At 49.4% G+C, this 18,385-nt stretch overlaps 1 protein-coding gene across 5 annotated transcripts in view; it reads left to right on the forward strand.

Annotated features, from left to right (window-relative positions):
* The window catches only part of FHOD3 (formin homology 2 domain containing 3), a 381,469-nt gene that overhangs the window by 57,365 nt on the left and 305,719 nt on the right, over positions 1-18,385 (forward strand). For all 5 annotated transcript variants that reach the window (XM_079783592.1, XM_079783590.1, XM_079783588.1 and 2 more), the window contains exon 3: positions 2,131-2,195. In XM_079783592.1, coding sequence (XP_079639718.1) covers positions 2,131-2,195 — 65 coding nt within the window. The remainder of the gene's footprint in view (positions 1-2,130; positions 2,196-18,385) is intronic.

An 18,385-nucleotide genomic window follows, 5' to 3' on the forward strand; every position in this document is an offset into this window, starting at 1 on the left:
TGTAGAAGGGCAGGCAAGGAAGGAGGTACAGAATTGGAATTATAAGAGAGAAAACTACTACAAAATAGGCCTTTTTTTGTTCTGTGGTCTCTTAAGTTCCACCAGGGGTTGGCTTAACCCATCCGATTGCCTGGTTTCTCAAGGCACGAGCACAGAAGGGACGGCACCTCAGAGTGGCTGGCCTGCCAGGGCCGCCTCAGAGACTGTCCTGGTTTTCATGAAGGCGCCTGGAATCCTAGAGCGACCGCCCCACGCTCTCACCGGGGGACTGCAGAGTTCTCTGGGAAAACTTAAGCGCTTCCTCAAAATGTGACTTTGCAGTTGTTTGAAGATAAAAATGAGGGCCCTTTGAACTTTCCAGAACCTGAGGTATTCTGAACTGTTTCCCTGGCCATCCCTGCTTCCCCACTCAGGGCATCCAAAGCATGTGCTCTGCCTCCCGTCGTCTGGTATTCATCATCGACTCCTAATGCTGATAACAGGGCTATGGACTGACGGTGCTCCAGGTTTGCTCTTCCTCCTGGTTGGGGCCTGGCTCCCCTCAGGGCTTCCTCAGTCTCTGCTCCCAGCTCTGGGGGAGGCTCCCCACTGAGCCCCCCCTCCCCCGCCGCTTACCCCCCAGAACACCTTTCCTGGCAGTTCACAAAGAAGGCCGTTCAATGATTGAGCGCAGGGCACTGACGGAAACTTTCTTCCTGGTACCGTTAAAGGAATTGAAAGAGTGTCAACACCAGGATTGTGAGAAAGAAAACTAGTGTGTGTGTGTGTGTGTGTGTGTGTGTGTGTGTGTAAGAAAGTTTTGAAGAAGTGTGCCCTCCTAGGAATCTCAAATCCATCTTCTGAAGATGGGTTAAGGGCTGTGGATTCCTTGTAAGCTCCTTAAGATTAGTGCCTTGCACACAGCATATGTAAATCAATCAAATGAACAAAGTGGGAAGGGCGGGGGGGGGGGGGACCCTGGGGATTTGAAAGGACCGGATGCAGGTTCTCTACCTACAAGCAGCTGCAGGGCGGGAGGCCACTGCATGCTTTTGTAGTACTATGCAGCTGGCTTTACTTTCTCTTTTAAAAGAATAAAAAAACCCCACCTTTTGACACCCTACTTTTCCCTCTGATCTGGTCTCAAGCATTAGAATTCATTGATGACGATGAATCCATAATCACAATATTAACAGTGTGCCCAGTGCGATGTCTGTTCCTGTCCTCTCCAACACAACCGTAAACCAGGAATTACTGCCAGACTCCTTTACAAAGGAAGCCCTGATGGGCAGGGATGAGAGAGGCCAGAAGAGTGATGGAAGGGCAATTCTGCCACTGAGAGCCCCAGCAGCTTCCCTGCTCCAGGCTGGTGGGCTGGCTCCGTTTTACCTCTGTCCATTGGCTTCCACTTTCTTCCAGTCTCAAAGCCTTTGCTACCCCCAGGTAGCCAGGACTCACGTTCCTTCCCATTTATCACCTTCTCTGTCACCTGCTCGGTGCTTTAGTCCTCCTTTGCATAACGTGGGATGAGCCCTGGTGGGAACAGAATTGGGGAGGGGCCAGCTCTTTGCTTCCTCTTAAGGAATGAAGTGAGAAGGAAACACAAGTGAAGCGAGGTGTGTAAATTGGAGTTCCCAATAACAAATAGCCTATAAGCTCTTTGGTGGACTTCATCTTCCTGGAAAAGAGAAAATCCCGGTAGTCTTGAATTGATACACAGCAAAGCAGCTCTTTCGGATTCCCCCACTGCATGTGCCCCTTTCCTATATCCAGAAAAATGTAAAAATAGCCATGGGAATGATCAGGCAGATTTGGGTTGTTACATTCCTGGGATTTCACTTTATGGGCACAGATTTGAAAAATTTCCCAACATGGTCAAGCATGAGAACACGCAAACTCCGTGGATGGAACGAGTTGACCGGGTTTGGCAATAAAATGCGTGTGTCAATCCAACAGAGTCAAACTTTATTATGTTATTTTCTGGAAAGCCCTGTGACATCACATTATTTCAGGAGAGATTCTTGTTCTGTTTGGGCCCCTGCTTATCTGGAGCTTCTGTCTGGTGGATGTGTCAGAACCTTCGAGATGATTGACGGCATCTAGGCTTCTCATCGACCCCTCTGATGCCCGTGTGTGTTTTCTCTCCATTAGGCGGGGCAAGAAGCACAGCATCATCCTAAGGACACAACTGTCCGTGAGGGTCCACGCCTGTATCGGTGAGTGACGTGTGTAGGTGGGGATGCTTGCCACCTGCCTTCCGTGATTACACATGTGATGAGAAATGCCACTCCTGGGAATAAATAGTCACTGTTGCTTGGGTTAGCTCCTGTCATTGGGTTGTTCAAGTTTTTAGTGAAGTAATTTCTAGCAGTCGTTTTTGCAGCCCTGTTCCGCCTGACTCCCTTTGTTGTCTGGTTAGTGAATAGCGCTGGAGGTAAGACATTGCTGCAGAGGTTCCTTCTGGTGATGCTGGGAGAGATGAAGGCCTTCCTGGGGCTGTGCCAGTGTGACTCTCCTGCAAGTGAAGTGCCCACCATGTGCTTCCTGGTGGGTCTGCGAAGTTACCTGGGCCGGGGGGGGGGGGGAGTGAGGTCTGAGATGCGGTTTCTGGTCAGGTGATTGAAAGGGAACCCTCAGGTCAGGGCAGGGTGGGCACATGTGGATACTGAGCAATACAGTGTCGCATGTACTTGTGGCTCAGCATGGCTGGCCTGCGGTCACTCGGGAACCCCATCGGGCCGTTCCTGCAGCCATTGATTTTCTTCTGGACCCACTTGTTTCCCAACCAACACACAAAGGTTGAATGGCGATGAAAGGAATTATTTATGCAAACTAGACAATCTCTACGTAAAGCGTTTCTGAAACTGGCTTGGTTTCCTCCTGGCATTGGGCCACATTGAGGCAAGTATGTAATATAGAAAGAAAAAAAGGAGCTAATTTTACTTTATGCATAGAAGTTCTCCATATCTGAGTAATTTCGCTTTTACTGAATATACACTGTGGTCTTAATTCAGGCCTCTAATTAGGAGAGCGTAAGTCATCCTGTTGAGGCGCAGTCTGCACCTGGAGTGTGGTGTGTGTGGGTGGAATGGGAGGAATCATTTCGGGTCCCTTCTCCTTCCTGCATCCCTGCTGGAGACCCAGGGATGGGGCGAGGGAGCAGCGGGACGTGGAGGGAAATCCGTGTCAGTTTCCTTCCGTTGGGGTTAGGTATGGTGGAGGTGCAAGTGCCTGGAGTGACAACCTTTGTCTAACTCTGTGTCCAGAGTAACTGTGCAGTGGACTCATAAAGCTCAGGAGGGTTTGTAATATCGTTGGAAGTAAGACCTGTAGGACCTTCAGCCAACATTAACCGTTCGCTTCTCAACTGCCTGTAGCACTGAGCGACCACAACCCATGTATGAGCACTTGATTATATTTAATTGGTTACACATTTCCAGTTATTTCACATGTATCAATCATGTCTACCTGAAGAAAAGGCCTATAACTCTTTTGGATAAATTCTCTCCCACCCCCAACGCAGTATCTAGAGCAAATCCAGGCACTTATGTGCTGAACTGTTTAAAGTTCAATATTGGTTGAAATATAACTGGTTAACAGTAGGATTTGGGGCATGAGCATGAATTTGCATTTCCCAGAAATAATAAGGCAGTGGAAGGCAGATTTATACTAAAATGGGCTTGTTAAATATCCTAATGAGCTAGCTCCTTGAAGAAAATTCACGCTTTTGTAGTATGGGCTGACATATTTTAGTGTAGGAGTTTTCTAATTTGCTGCCATGTTATTGACTCACTGCATAATTGATGTATTCCATAGTCCCATGAAATGCATGTAAAACCCGTATCTTATCCCTGTGGCATGCTGAGCACCTCTAGCCGGTCCAGCCCACTCTCTCCCAGGACACTCAGAACTTTCTGCTCCAGGGGGTGAAGTGGGTGTTTACGGGGTCAGTGTGTTTGTTCCAAACCTTCTTAAGCCAATTGCACTTGCTATTGGAATTTTAACACAATGAAATGATAACACAAATATTTTATAATGTGAGTGTAAAAAGTCATTGCTTTGAAAGTTCATTGACTATTTTGGAAAAGAATCAAAATTAGTGCAAAAGCCTTTCTGTCAACATAAGTGGGTTGTGACAACTACACAAGGTGTGAGAATGTTGTGAAAATGTAGGTTTCTGCCCTGGCCAGTGTGGCTTAGTTGGTTGGGCATTGTCCTGTGCACTGGAAGGTCACTGGTTCAGTTCTCGGTCAGGGCACATGTCCGGGTTGTGGGCTTGATCCCTGGTAAGGGGTGGGCAGTAAGCAGCCAGTTGATGTTTTGCTCACATCTATGTTTCTCTCTTTCTCCCTTCCCCTTCCCCTCTCTCTAAAAATCAATAAAGAATCTTAAAAAATAAAAATAAATAAAAACGTAGGATTCTGCCCTGGCTGGTGTAGCTCAGTGGTTGAGCATTGTTCCATGCACCAAGAGGTCATCGGTTTGATTCCTGGTCAGGGCACAAGCCCAGCTTTTGAGCTTGTGTCTCAGTGGGGATCATGCAGGAGGCAGTGAATCGATGTTCCACTCTCATGGATGTTTCTATCTTTCCCTCTCCCTTCCTTTCTCTCTAAAATCAATAAAAACATGTTTTAAAAAAATGTAGGATTCTAGTCTTCACAAGTATCTTTATTCTTGCTTGACTTCAAAGAAGCTGAGATGGGAAATCATAGGCCATGTTATTGGAGTGGTTCATGAAAGAAGGTCCATGTAGAATTCCAGGTAGTAGATCCTTCATCAAAGAAATATCATGGTCCAAAACAGGGTATGTGAGTGTGTCCCCTTATGTGCTATAAACAGGATGACCAGCTGCTCATCCCTGGCAAGTCAGGATAGTCAGTCACTATAGCTGCAAATTCAACTAAAGTTTTAAGGTATGTGCTAGTATGTGTCATTTTTAAAGAATTTTCTGGTTTAATCAGTTTTCACCACTAATTAGGTCTGAGTGTATCAGATGAAGGTTTGATATACCCAAGAAGGCAAAGTTTTTTCTTTGTATGAAAAAAATCCTCTTTCCTATTATTTGCAAGATATGGAAAAGATTTATTATAATAGCACTAAATAGTATCCTCAGGAATGTATGCATCATATGTATGAAGTACCAGCTTCCATTGTGACGTATTCGTTCCCTTTCCAAATGGCAATATTAGGTGAGATTTCTTGGGGATGAAAAGAACCCAAACCTGGCACAATCTTCAGTCAAAATAAAAGAGGAACACATGACTCGGGGGACGGACAAAAACCTTTCACATCAGTTGTCTGAGTCCTTGTTTCTTTCCAAGGTTATTTTCCCTCTTCACAATACGATAAATAGTTGAGCTATTACAGGCATTGGACAATGGCTGCTGTCTGAGGCTTCCCACCGCATGCGGTTTCCCCAACCATCTTCCTTTCCACCTCACAGTTGGATTCAAAGGACCCAGGACAGCTTTGGCTCATGGGTTTAAGATGCTATCAAGTAAATTCCTCGAAAATAATGTTTTCCTCACTCTTCTCCTTCATTCCTGTTTTTATTAAGTGTAAGAATGTGTAGAATCCAGGACTGCGTGTTGATGAATTGGAGGTGACATGCCCTGGGAATTCTCCAGTGTTAACTTTGGAACTCTATGCCAGTTGGGACGAGAGCAGAGTGGAGCCTTCATGGTTAGCAACTGAGCAAAACTCAAGAAATGAAGGCCACGGGGCACTGCTTTGCTGGTCACAGTTAGCAGCGAGATAGGTCTTCTTTAACAGCATAGTAGTTTTGAAGCATTTGGCAGGAAGTTGGAATGAGATTTTGGTACGGAGAGAGCCCCCACCCACAGCTTTTTTGCACCTCTGTCCTCCACTGTACCTATTTCTTTGCACATTTTTAGTATGACCACTTGAGGTAACATATGGTGGCAAACAGCGCATGACTTGCCTTCTGAATCTAGCTGGTCAGATCAGGGGCATGAAGTTACAGATATGAAAAAAGGAAAATCTCTGATAGGCACAAGAAGGCTGCATTTTATGAGGTTAGCTAGAGAAAATAAATTTTTTGATCCCTGCATGCGATCCTATTTCCAGACACCAGAAGAATGTTCGGAGGGCCAACTGGCTCTGATGACTAACTCTTACCATGGAGAGAAAAGGAGTAGAAGAACTGTGGGTGAGGAATGGAATCGAGAATTAAAAAAAATAAGTTTGAAGTCATCAGGATCCTAATGTTAATGTCTGAATGTTCTCTACTAGCTGACTGTGAAGGCATTTTGTTTGGCTTAAAACTCATGTGCCTCGGGTTTCTGAAGCAGACCCTGTTTTCCCATTGAGAAAACAGGCCCTGCCGATGGGTGGCCCGGGACCTAGAAGGCTGGCACTGTCAAGTATCCGTCCGGCCTTGGTTAAACAGAAGGATAAAAAATTGGCCGAAGGCTCCAATGTGTCATTTATGTGAGTAGTTGCCAGGAATAACCTGGCACAAAGGGTCTTCAGAGACACATTCCCCAAACTAGGAGATGATGAGGTCCCCCATGGAGGTTAGATGAGGTAGGCAGAAGCTGGCCAGGTGGCTGAAGTGACACATCTCTGCATGAGATTAGTCTCACTGCTCGTTCGAGGTCAAATCACAGGGATCAAGACAACTTTAAAAGGCAAGAAGACAATGTAGGAGGTGGCTGTTCATCAATTTCCAGCAGAAACATGACTAGAGTGAGGCATCAATATATCATTTGCAAAGCATTTTCTTCTCAAGGGCTAAATCAGACAGCTGTGTGCTTTGCTGTAGACTCAACAGCAAAGAGGTGAATGACAGACAGTGGGGCAGTTCTCCAGGAAGAACTTTCTAGTGCAAGAGTGACTGAGGGGACTCTTATGTGCACAGTGTTGAGGAGGACCCCAAGGCCATTGCGGTCTTAATGGGAAAGGTCCTGTCTTCGAGCTGGCTTTCATTGGTGGTGATGGAGGTGGCGCGGGTCTGTACGGTATGATGACAGCTCAGGAGCTGGGTACGGATTCTGTCCAGTGTCCGAACCACCTCTAGCTTCAGTGTGGAGCGCAATGGCCTTCTGCATTCAGAGGTGGAGCTGTAATCCATGACCCATTGGGAGTGGAGCTGTAATCCATGACCCTGACCTCCTCCTCCTTTCTTCCCCAATCCCTGCTCGGTTTTGCTTTTCATTTTGAAGCCGGTGGTGGGGGGTTGGGGGAGTACTGCTTCCCCCTTTGGTGTCTCTTCCTCTGCGCCCCTGTGAGCTGGTTTTGCGTGGCCGAGCCCTCCTGGCTTTGCAGGGAGGCTCCCTTCCAGCTTCCAGCTACACTTGCCCCTCTGGGGGCTGCTGAGTGACACTAGACTTCGGAGCATTAACTGGATTCCAATGTGGCCCTCATTGCCCCTGGTCTGACTATTGGGAATGTCCATTAAAACTAGAGGTTTCCGCCCTGGCTGGCGTTGCTCAGTGGCTGGAGCTTTATCCTGTGCATCTGAAGGTCACAGGTTCCCTTCCTGGTCAGGGCACATACCCAGGTTGCAGGTTCCATCTCCAGTCAGGGTGCGTGCGAGAGGCAACCAATTGATATATCTCTCTCACATCGATGTTTCTCTCTCTCCCTCTCCCTCTCCCCTCTCTTCCCTCTCCTCCCTTTCTCTCTCCCTCCCTCTTTAAAATCAATAAAAAACAAACCAAAAAAACCCTAGAGGTTTCCTTCTGAAAACAGCAAAATGCCTTTTTGACCCTGTTGGGCCCAATAGCACCCAGGTGGTGTTTGTAGGTGAAAAGCCCTTTAGCACCATGGGTGCTGAGACACCTGAGGCCTGGGTAGTGACACGTGTTAGCGTGGGTGTCCAGCACCTCGGGGCACTGTGGGTCACACAGGTGCTGCTTGCTCATCCTCTGTCATATTTGCAGGGCAGGCCCCTCACATGGGTGTCCACTGTGTGATGGCAGGAACAGAGTGAAACAGGCTGTTCTCTGGTCAGGAGACCCCACAGAGCCATTCTTCCTGCTCTCGGCCCCCTGCCCTGCTTTCTCTGACCGCAGCCTCGACCTGGGCTTCTTGCTGACTCTCCCGCATTCCCACCGGAGGCTGCTTTTGCTCCTGTCCTGCCTCTGCCACCACAGCCTTGGGTGGGGGGTGGTGTTCCCTCCTGTCCTGTCCCTGGATGTCACAGTGGCCAAGCTGACAGTGTCCTGGCCCTACTCCTCCCTAGTGGTGCCATGTGCATTCAGTCCCATTTCCGGTTTTCTGTCTTCAATCTACTGGTTCTCCAGAAACCTGGAGTCCAACTCCCACCCCCACCAGCTCCTGTGGAGTCCTCTGGGTGGCGGCTGCAGCCTTGGCACGCAGGGGCTGGTCTGAAACCCTGAGTCTCCCTTTGCAGCAGGAGACTTGTGGTGCCTGCATTTATTAAACCTCCTCCCTTTTACACCCCAATCAAGTCTGTGACCCATTAAAAAATTATTATTTTTTTGCCCAGGGTTCTGTTCTCTAGGTAAAAACAAGCTCTGTGGGTTAATCAAATAAATGCCCCCTCTCCCCGCCCCCCATCTGTTTCCTATTAGCCTGCCTCAGCTCCCAGGAGGCAGAACCCACAGAATGTCCACGCCAGGGTTGGGCTGGGGCAGGTCAGCCTGCTGTGTAGGTGGCTACATCTAAGGTGCCTTATCATCAAACAGTGATTGACAGGTGTGCCCCCTCCCCCAAAGGAAGACAGAAAGGATATGGGAAGGATTTAAAACAACCACTGGTTTTGTTAAACTGTGTGAGAGCCTAGTGTTTAAATGCTGGTGGGTATTCCGTTCTGTCTCATCTCCGTCCACAGATGCTATGATCTTAGAGTGTACAGGTCAGGAAGGATTTCTCACCAAAGTGAAGGGAGAAACTAGAGAATTTGAAGAATGGCCCTACCATCGACAGACATGCAGGTAAACTGGACAAGGAATAAAGACACATACTTGTGAGAGAGCTAGACGAGAACCTTCCAGATGGAGCTGGAAACTCAGATCAGCTCTGGGAATTCAGAGTGTCAAGAAAGGAAACACGAATGGGAACAGATGTGAACTGAACCCTAGGAAAGAAAGACAGGTGCGTCTCTTACAGAAGCTTCTTTTCTATTAGTACTCCTACTTAAATTGCTCATGTTTGCCTCGTTAGGACTTTATCTTTCACCTCTAAGGTACATAGGATCATAGAATTTGAGCATGTGTTAGAACTGTTGTCAATGTGCTTGCTTTGCTCTGGCCCAATCATTGCTTATATCCTTAATAAGGAATATGACATTCTGGCAAAACAATGATAGTAGGAAATGTAGTCCTATTGGTGGGGACACCTGAAGCAGATGCTACATGACTAGTTACTAGTGCACTCTAAGAGTGTGCTGGCAGGTACACTGTAAGCTGCTGTCCAGCAGGACCTTCAGTTATGCCCAGAAAACAACCCCCTAGTAAGGGGACCATCGTGCTTTCGAACAGTTTCTACCAGAGTCTCTACACGTGCTGCCCCCACAGGCCTACCTGTTACACGTGCTGCCCCCACAGGCCTACCTGCTACACGTGCTGCCCCCACAGGCCTACCTACTCGTGGGTGTAATGGTAACCCCAGAGACCTCTGCGCCCATAGCTGTCCCCAGGAAGAAACAACTTCATTTTGTCACCGAATGGAGTTTATGTTGGGAAACAAAATGCTTTGTCTTTTCGATAGAAAACTTGACCTGCAGAGGGCCTAGGGCAGTGATGGGCAACCTTTTGAGCTTGGTGTGTCAAACTTCGCCAAAAAACTGAGCATAACTCGGGTAGTGTGTCACTTTGAGGAAAAAACATTATTTCGCGATATTTATAGTTTAAATAACATAAATGTTTCATTCTCGTCATGCGGCCACCTCAGCGGCCGCGTGTCATCAGAAATGGCACTGACACGCGTGTCAGAGGTTCGCCATCACTGGCCTAGGGGCTGAAGTGGGGGTGGGGGTGGGGGAGGAGAAGGGCTCACTAAATATCTTGCTAAATGGAGAGTCTTTTAAAAAATATATTTTTTATTGATTTCAGAGAGGAAGGGAGAGGGAGAGAGAGATGAAACATCAATGATGATGGTTGGCTGCCTCTGCACGCCCCCTACTGGGGATCGAGCCCACAACCCCGGCATGTGCTCTGACCAGAAATTGAACCATGACCTCCTGGTTCAAAGGTCAGTGCTCAACCACTGAGCCACACTGGCTGGGCTAAATGGAGGTTCTTTAAGGATTGGGTGTGCACCCATGAGTATTTCAGGTCTTACTGAGAGATTCAGAATAGATTCCTGGGGTGGGGGATTCTTAGGGCGTTTTACTGATTTCTGTTGTGTTATGAATACTCAATGGGAAATATTTTAAGTTGGGGAAAAATCACTTGAAAAGCATTAGTAGTTCAGCAAAACATACCTGATAGGTAATATTAGTTCAGATTTAATTCAAAGAGGAAAAGGTGCTGGGGAATTTGCTGCAAGGGCTCTAGTCTCAAGTTTATGTGCTAGAGTAATAGCAACAGAACAGCAAAGGAGAAAATTAACTAGGTTAGCATAAGTACAATCTTGTTATCCTAACTGAAAAAAAGGAAAAATTCTGTTGTTAATTGTTCAGAGAGGTGGTGGCATTTATCTGCATCCTCGTAACTGGATTGTGACCGTGTGGGCAGGAAGATAATCTATTTTAGGATTTGGGGGACATCTTGGTGGGACAAGGTATGGCGTTAGGCCTGCAGTCAATACTCCAGTCATTTCTTTATCTATTAAAAAGCCTCCGCTTTAGACTCAATGATCAACTTAATAACACCCTTAAAATTAGATAATGTGCCTACAAAGATTTTAAAAGTTGTAAGATGCTATAAAAGATTAGTTTGAGAGGAACTCTGCTAAAAAAAATAATAAAGAAATACCAGTGTTGACCTTGGCCATTTAAAAAAGGCAATGTGGACCGTGGTCACTCGATGGCTCACCTTTGCAGTGTTTCCTGTTCCCACCCACAGTTCATGGACCCTCACCCCCTTCCTGAGCCACCGGAGGGGCTGGGAAAGGCGAGGCCCCCTGTGGTGGGCACTTTCCTACAAGCCACGTGCCTGGGCGGGGGCGGGACTAAGGCTGGGAGCTCTGGATCCTTGACTAGTGCTCTTTGCACTGGTCTGCTACTTCCCCTTTCGGGCCCTTTTATGTAGTCTTCAGCCCTTTTCTAGGTAAGTGATGGCAGAGACCGACGCAGCCCTGAGTCTGAGAGATGCTGCCAAGGCATAGAAATACATGTCTCTCGGAACATTTTTCCTAAGTGAAGTTCCACCAGGCTTCCAAGGATGGTTTTCCAGCTGAGTTCCGGTGTGGTTCACAGATTGCCTTAGTGGAAAGCAAAACAGCCGATAAAACGGGATGGCACCCTTCAAGAGCTGCCTGAGTTTAGTACTGCAGTTAAACGCCCTTCCTTCCAGCCGGCCCTTGCATCCTGAGCTGGGCTTCCTTCTTTCTTTCCGGCTCCCATCCTGACCCTCTGGACACAGCCTCGCCATTCGGGTTTCACCTTGGGAAATCCCTGAAAGGAAGACTGTCATCGGATGAGAGTGCACACTGTTGCTTCCAGCTTTAGAAGCTGCTCGGAAGGAACAGAAGGGTCTGGGCCGGAGGCCGTGAGTCCTTCTGCTCTTTGCTGGGAAGATCTATGAGGTTGGCGTTCTGTGTCAGGTAGCAGCTGGCTCTTGAGCACAGCTCAGTATCCGACCCACAGAAGGAGACGTCAACTTATTTGTTGATTAAAGGAAGCTGCTCAAAGGTCCTGGCACTGATGAATGTTTAATTCATTTACTTCAGAAAGAAGTTTCTTTGGTATTTTCTCAGGAAGACGAATATGGGTAGGATGTCATTTTCAAGAGTGTTTCCAGAAGAGAGGGCTCTCGGTTCTTCGGGGTATCGTGTGACTGGAATTGCAGGGTCTGGGAGTGTTCGTGGCCTGTGCTGGGCAGAGCGATGGGAGTGGGGCCTTGGGGACCACTTGCTGTCCCCACCCGGGCGGCCAGGGGCCTCTCTGGATGTGTGAGCATAAATCTTGGTCCTGAGGTTGGAGGTTAAGACAGTGCGTCTTGGGCTAACAGCCTGAGAAAAAGATACTCTGTGGGACAGTGCTTTTGGGGAGTGGGGTGGGATGCTATTGTCCCCATCACTGTTCCAAGATCGTGTTCTCGGGGAGGGGCTGCTGACATGGAGAGTAATTAAGCTCTTGAGCACGTGTGTCCAGGTGTAAACAAGACAGTCGGATGCATGAAGAGGCATGTAAAGACCATAGCATAACACCAAGTGCTAGTTACATTGAACAGTAATTTTGAAGTAAAAAAATTATGCTTTAAGCATTATAAAAGTAAGCAAAATATTCGGTAGGGGTTGATATTTACAAAATGCTCACATAGATACGCTGTTCAAATCACTCCTAAAGATACAATCTGTGTGCTTGTTTTGCCAACATCAGCCACATTGGCGATGGTAAACTTTCACTACACATGTAAACAATAATTTTGGCAGCTGGTGCAGTATCTGGAGGATTTAAAAAATATTTGGCCCAGGGCACCTTCCAAAGCTGCTCCAGGGTGTCAGGCATTGGCCTCTCCTCCCCGCCTCTGCCTGCCGTGAGCTGGCAGCTCAGGGCACCCGGGCATGGGGCCTGGGGCCAGGGGTTGAGGATGGGCTGACCAGGCACTTGTCCCCTCACCAGGCATTGGCTCCGAGGCCCCCAGGAAGCAATGCAGAGTGCCGCGGAGCACTTCGCACTTCATTAGAAAGCCATAAAACAATTACCAGCCCATTAGGGACCTTGGAAAGCACAGCTCCCCAGGGCCCTGGCCAGGCTGCTGTGAGTCCCTGATGGGATTCCTGCTGTGGATGTTCTCTGATGGAATTCAGTGGAATTGGGAAGAGATGTGTCCACTGAGATGGCCTCCCAGAGTGCTCGGGGCAGCTGGGGCCAGGCTTCCGGAGGGCGGACTGCTGGTGTGTTCCCGCAGCGGGTATCGGGGTCTTGGGTATCGGGATGGTGATCCTCAGAGGGCAGCGTGGCAGCCCCACCTCCCCTTGTTTGTCCTGAAGGTTTGAGATGCAGTCATTTCCAGGGTCTGACTCAAGGCCTAGCCTTTGTCAGGACTCTTAGGGGGCTCAGGGGTCTTGGGAAATGTGGGGTCCTGAGTCCAGCACCCCACTCCTGGGTACAGCAAGAGATCTCTGACTTGGGCCTTGTGGGAAGGACTTGTGATGTCACCTCCAAATGCGGTTGCGCCTAGAATCCAAAATGAAATATTCAAAACATACCAGTATTTAAAAAAAATAATCCTCATCTGGCACATCTTAATTTTTATTAAATAAATGGCTTAGAAGCTAAAATAAAGTAAAACATTTAAAAAGCAGGGCCCTGGAGGTGAGGGTGTTGGTCCCTCTTCAGGGGTGTCCTGGTTGAGGGAAGATGGTGGGTGTGGGAGGATTCGCATTCTGGAGAGACCTGGAACATGGTCTTGACTTTTCCCAAAATGGGGGCCCTCACACTCCCCTTATGAGCTGCTGCAAGGGCTGGCTTTGAAAGGAGGCCTTGGGTCGAGAACCTGGTATCTGGCGGCCCTGCGGGATTTTCACAAACCTGAGCTTTGTTGCCGCTGCTGTCAGGGTTCAGCTGTGTCTTGTGGGTGGGCTCGGAGACACCACCGCCATTCTGTGTTACTGTCGTGTGAGAAAGGTCCAGATTCACACCTGACTTAGGAAAAACTCATCAACCTGCACTGCATGCCCACTGGGTGCTATGTGCACACTGGGTGCAAGCCCTGCGTTAGGCGCTAGAAAAGGGACGGATAGGCATGTGAGTAAATGCAGGACAGAGAGAAAGCAGTTCTGTCCTCTGTCCTGAGTCTAATTGGTAGCCGCGTGCTTGGTTTCCAACCCTCCCCGGAGGTCTGGGTCTGTCGTTGAGATGTGTGCCGTGTCCACTGGATCCCTGAACTCCATCCATGTCCATATCCCCCCCCCCACCCTCCCCCACCCCATCGGAATGGCTGCTGCCCCCCACCTGTCATGTCGCCAGTGCCATCCCCCTCGTGTTTCTCCGGTTGTGTGTGAAAGTTCTATGTCCTGCTGCTTCCCAGCAACACGTTGACTGCCAAGGGTGGGTGGAGGGGTAACGGGGCCTGGAAGGAGGCTGAGGTTCTAGGAGCCCATCATAGAACTGCCCTGAGCCTCAGTTTCCACACCTGAACTTGGGGGGAGGTTATTTTAAAATCAGATAATTCTCTTTATACATTTAAAAATTATTTTTGCCTCTTGAATAGTATACTTCATTGGGCTTTCACTGGAATCTTTTCTTTTCTGTGTGTTTGTCTCTAAGGATATTTGCTCACAAACTCTACTCTTCATTTCTCTCCTGATTCTGGGGCATCCCATGTCTTTCTGACTTTACCCTGATTTTCAGATCGGACTTAGATGTAAGGCCCAGGCTAAGCAGAGAGAACAAAACAAACCCTGGAGCCCCCGAGTGACTCCTTAGGTGTGTTGTTTCTTAGAGACAGAAAATGGACAGAATGTATTCTTGGGACTGGCTCAGTGGGGCAGGCAGCCCTCCCTGCCTGCCTGCTCCTACAAGGGCTTCTCTTTCCCCTTCCTTATCCCTTGGGAGTGCCTCACTTCCAGACCCAAGAATTGAAGAATTCACCTGTTTGTTTCAAAATGAACTTACATAATTACTGGTTATTGTCCTTCCCTGGAGCATTGATTTTTATCTTATTTTTCAATGACTGTTGAGATACAATATTTCAGGTGTACAACATAGTGATTAGACATTTACATAACTTGCAAGGTGATCACCCCAATAAGCCTAGTACCATTCTGACACCAGACATAGTTATTACAACAGTATTGGCTGTGCTTCCTGTGCTCTACTTTACATCCCTATGATCATCCAGGAGCATTTATTTATTTATTTATTTATTTGAAATTAAATGCATACTATCTTTATTATTATTATTATTATTATTATTAGCATTTTTTACATTATACAAAATAAATCTATTACCAGATTGTAGATACAAAATAATTAGCCATTTACAGGCAACAAAAATTAATATTTCAAGACAGGAGCATTTATTTATTTTTTTTAAAATATATTTTATTGATTTTTTACAGAGAGGAAGGGAGAGGGACAGAGAGTTAGAAACATCGATGAGAGGGAAACATCGATCAGCTGCCTCCTGCACATACTGGGGATGTGCCTGCAACCAAGGTACATGCCCTTGACCGGAATCGAACCTGGGACCCTTCAGTCCGCAGGCCGAAGCTCTTTCCACTGAGCCAAACCGGCTTCGGCAGGAGCATTTATTTTTAAAATTTTCTCTCCACATGGACTCTCTGATGTTGTGGCATGAATTTCCATTGCCCTCTGGTGAGGGCACGTCTCAGGCGAACCTGTGTCCCACTCTTCCTATTCCCAGAGAGCAGGGAATTCGCCTCAGCTCCCTGGGAGGACATGGTGGCTCCCCCCTGCCCCCCACCCCACCTCCTTCATTCCAAGGAAAGATGGGTGGATTTGGGAGAAGGCAGGGAGCAGGTGGGGTTCAGGCTCTCCCACTTCTTGGAATGTCCAATCTGAGGACTCTCAGCAGGCAGCCAGCCCCCATGTGGGGCCACTGGTCATGGCCTGACCTGCTAGGTGGCCATCTGACTGCAGACGCGAGGCCAGCTCTCTCATGCGTGGTGTCGGGGGTAAGCCTCCCTCAGCCTGCCCGGACGCCTCTCCCATTGCTTCTGAGCTCAGGAGGGAAAGACCAAGTGTTATCCACGGACCCCAGCACCCCCCCCTACCCCGAGAGGTTCTCTGCACACGGGGCTCAGGAGTTGGGGATGTGGGGGCTTTAGTTCTAGCCCTCCTCCTGGAGGCGTGAGGCTGCGTGGCCCAGCAGCTTTGAGGGCTGAGCTGAAAGGGAGCCGTGTCCCAGGGAGATGGCGCGCAGCTGCTCCTGCCTCTCTTGCCGCTGCAGTGATCCAGCTTGGAGCAGCGGGGCGGTGCCAGGCTAAATTAAACCTGGAAGTGCCCCCAGCTTTGTTCTTTTTAAGGCTGGAGTATTTGAGGTTAAAGAGAGGGAGTGAGTCTAAAATAAAGTGTGACTCTGTGGGGTGTGGGGTGCGCAGCCAGTGCCCGCTCTGCTCACTGTTGCGGGGCGGAGGCAGAGCCTGTCCCCGCGCCGGGTCCTGCACGGCGGCCACTGCGCTCGGCTCTGTCTGTTCGGATTTTCCGGGAGACATTTGTGCCTTGATCTTTTCAGTAAACACTGAATAATGTAACCAAAGCCATTTAGGGCATCACACTCCGACCTCCGTCGCTTGGTGTATCAAGGGGTGGACAAGACGTGGTTTTGAGTTGAGTGCATTTGCAGCAAACTCGCTTTAGAAAAGTCTCTATATGGACCATTGTCAATACTACTTTAACAGCTGTGGATGGTGCCGGGTGGGTACTCACTAGACGTCATGGGGGGATCGCTTTGTAAATGATCTAAATGTCAAACCACTATGCTGTATGCCTGAAGCGGATATAGTATTGAATGTCTAATTTAAAAATATGTAAAAAGAAAAGTCCCTGTATGAGTGACTGACGTGAGAAGGGACACACATTCACCAGTGACAGTGGCTCTGTTATGCCTCACGTGATTCTCCATGCAGATCACTCCGAGGGGAAGTCGAAAGTCATTCAACTATTAACACGGGGTCTGGAGTCTTCATGTAATAGAATTCATGGAAGGACTGGTGGCTAACTTTGGGGGGAAATAATGGCTGGACCATGTAGATAACAGCCTGCAGCTCATGCATGAAACCAACTTGGAAAGAGCAAGCGTTCACGTGCGTGGACAGGAAGTGGCACCACCTCAGCTTTCTTTCCTCTCGCCACGAAGATGGTCCGGGAACACTCGCCACATGGCCGCCTGTGCCCTGGGAAGGTAGGACTGGGGGCAGGGAGCCCGAGACCTGGCATCGTGGCCACGCGTCAGGGCTGGTGCTGCTGCTGGGGCATCTTCCACAAGCACAAGGCTTGGCTTCCCGGGATGGTGCCAACACTCCTGGGAGGGGCGCCTCTGTCGGCAGGTGTAGGCCACGGCGTGCCGAGGTCCACAGCCTTACTGTGGAATAGGGTTTGAGGACCACGGGGGCACTCGGCACCTGGGGACAGAGTGTACCCAGCTAGAAGGGGAGGGCTCCTGGAACAGGGGGGTGGGCCCAGGGTTGGTCCAGTTCCTGCGGCAGCACCGGGGCTCTGCATCCGAAGGGTGGGTGTGAGGGCCCGGGCAGCATCTCGGAGCCTGGTGGAGATGCCCCAGCAGGTTGGGGCAGCCTGGCCCAGGGCACCCCCTGTAAGGGAGTGGTTGGTCATTGTGTGCCCCTCACAGTTGGGGTGAGGGCCTGGCTGAGATGACAACCTGCTTCCTGGCCCTCCAGCTTCCGCTCTGCTGGAGGACCACCGGTGACTTCCCACGCAGGCCATGTGGCCCCACAACTTCGTTTTGGGGTGCTACAATTGTTGGCTCCTACTCAAACGTTTGGGCTCGATTCCAATATTCTGCCAGACCCCAGGGAAGATAACGTGTGGTCCTCCATGTCCCCTACAGACGAGATGGGGCACGTCAAGGGTTTGCCTTAGCCCTTGGCATGCGCGAGGCGAGTGCCGGCCCCGCTCTGGCGGCCTGGTCCCCGGGTAGGAGGGTGGACTTTGCAGCTAGTCCACCTGGTTCACACTGGCTCAGCCAATAGCAGGCTGCAGCGCCTGCGCAGGGCGCTCCTCTCTGCCTCTCTCTTCTCATCTGTGAAATGAGGCCGTCGTTGGTGTGCTGGGGGTTAAATGAGTTCATCCGCCAGGCGCTCGGGACCCTGCCCGGCACAGGGAAGCACCGTGGGCAGCTGTTATTGGCTTCCCCAGCACAATGCGCAGTGCACGGTGGGTCTTACTATATCTACGTGGACAATGAGGGCAGCAGAGTTTGGAATTATGGTGAGAGTTGAGCTGAAATATCAGGCCATGGAGTCATCTTCCTTCTCTTCCCAAAACCCTCTCAAGTTTTCCCGAGATGCTGGTGCGAGGTCGTGGCCGATGCTGAAGTGTTTGCTGAAACAGCCTGCCCTGCGCTGGGGACAGGGAAAGAGCCGCTCCCTGCCCTCCCAGGCCCTGACCCTCCAGCTGCTGTGGCCTCCACCCCCCACCCCCACCCGCCACTCTGGGGGAGCAAGGGCAAAGCTTTGCTGCGACCAGGCAGGATGCATCCCCGGCTTCCCCTTCGCCTGGCCTTGTCCTTGTTTCCTGGTTGACGGCTAATGCGTAGTTCACCATGGAGTGGCTGCTTTTCTCTTTGCTGCTGGAATGGCAGATGGGAAGGGCGGTTTTAATGAA

Source organism: Cnephaeus nilssonii (assembly GCF_951640355.1).
Source record: "Cnephaeus nilssonii genome assembly, chromosome: 11".
Taxonomy (NCBI): domain Eukaryota; kingdom Metazoa; phylum Chordata; class Mammalia; order Chiroptera; family Vespertilionidae; genus Cnephaeus; species Cnephaeus nilssonii.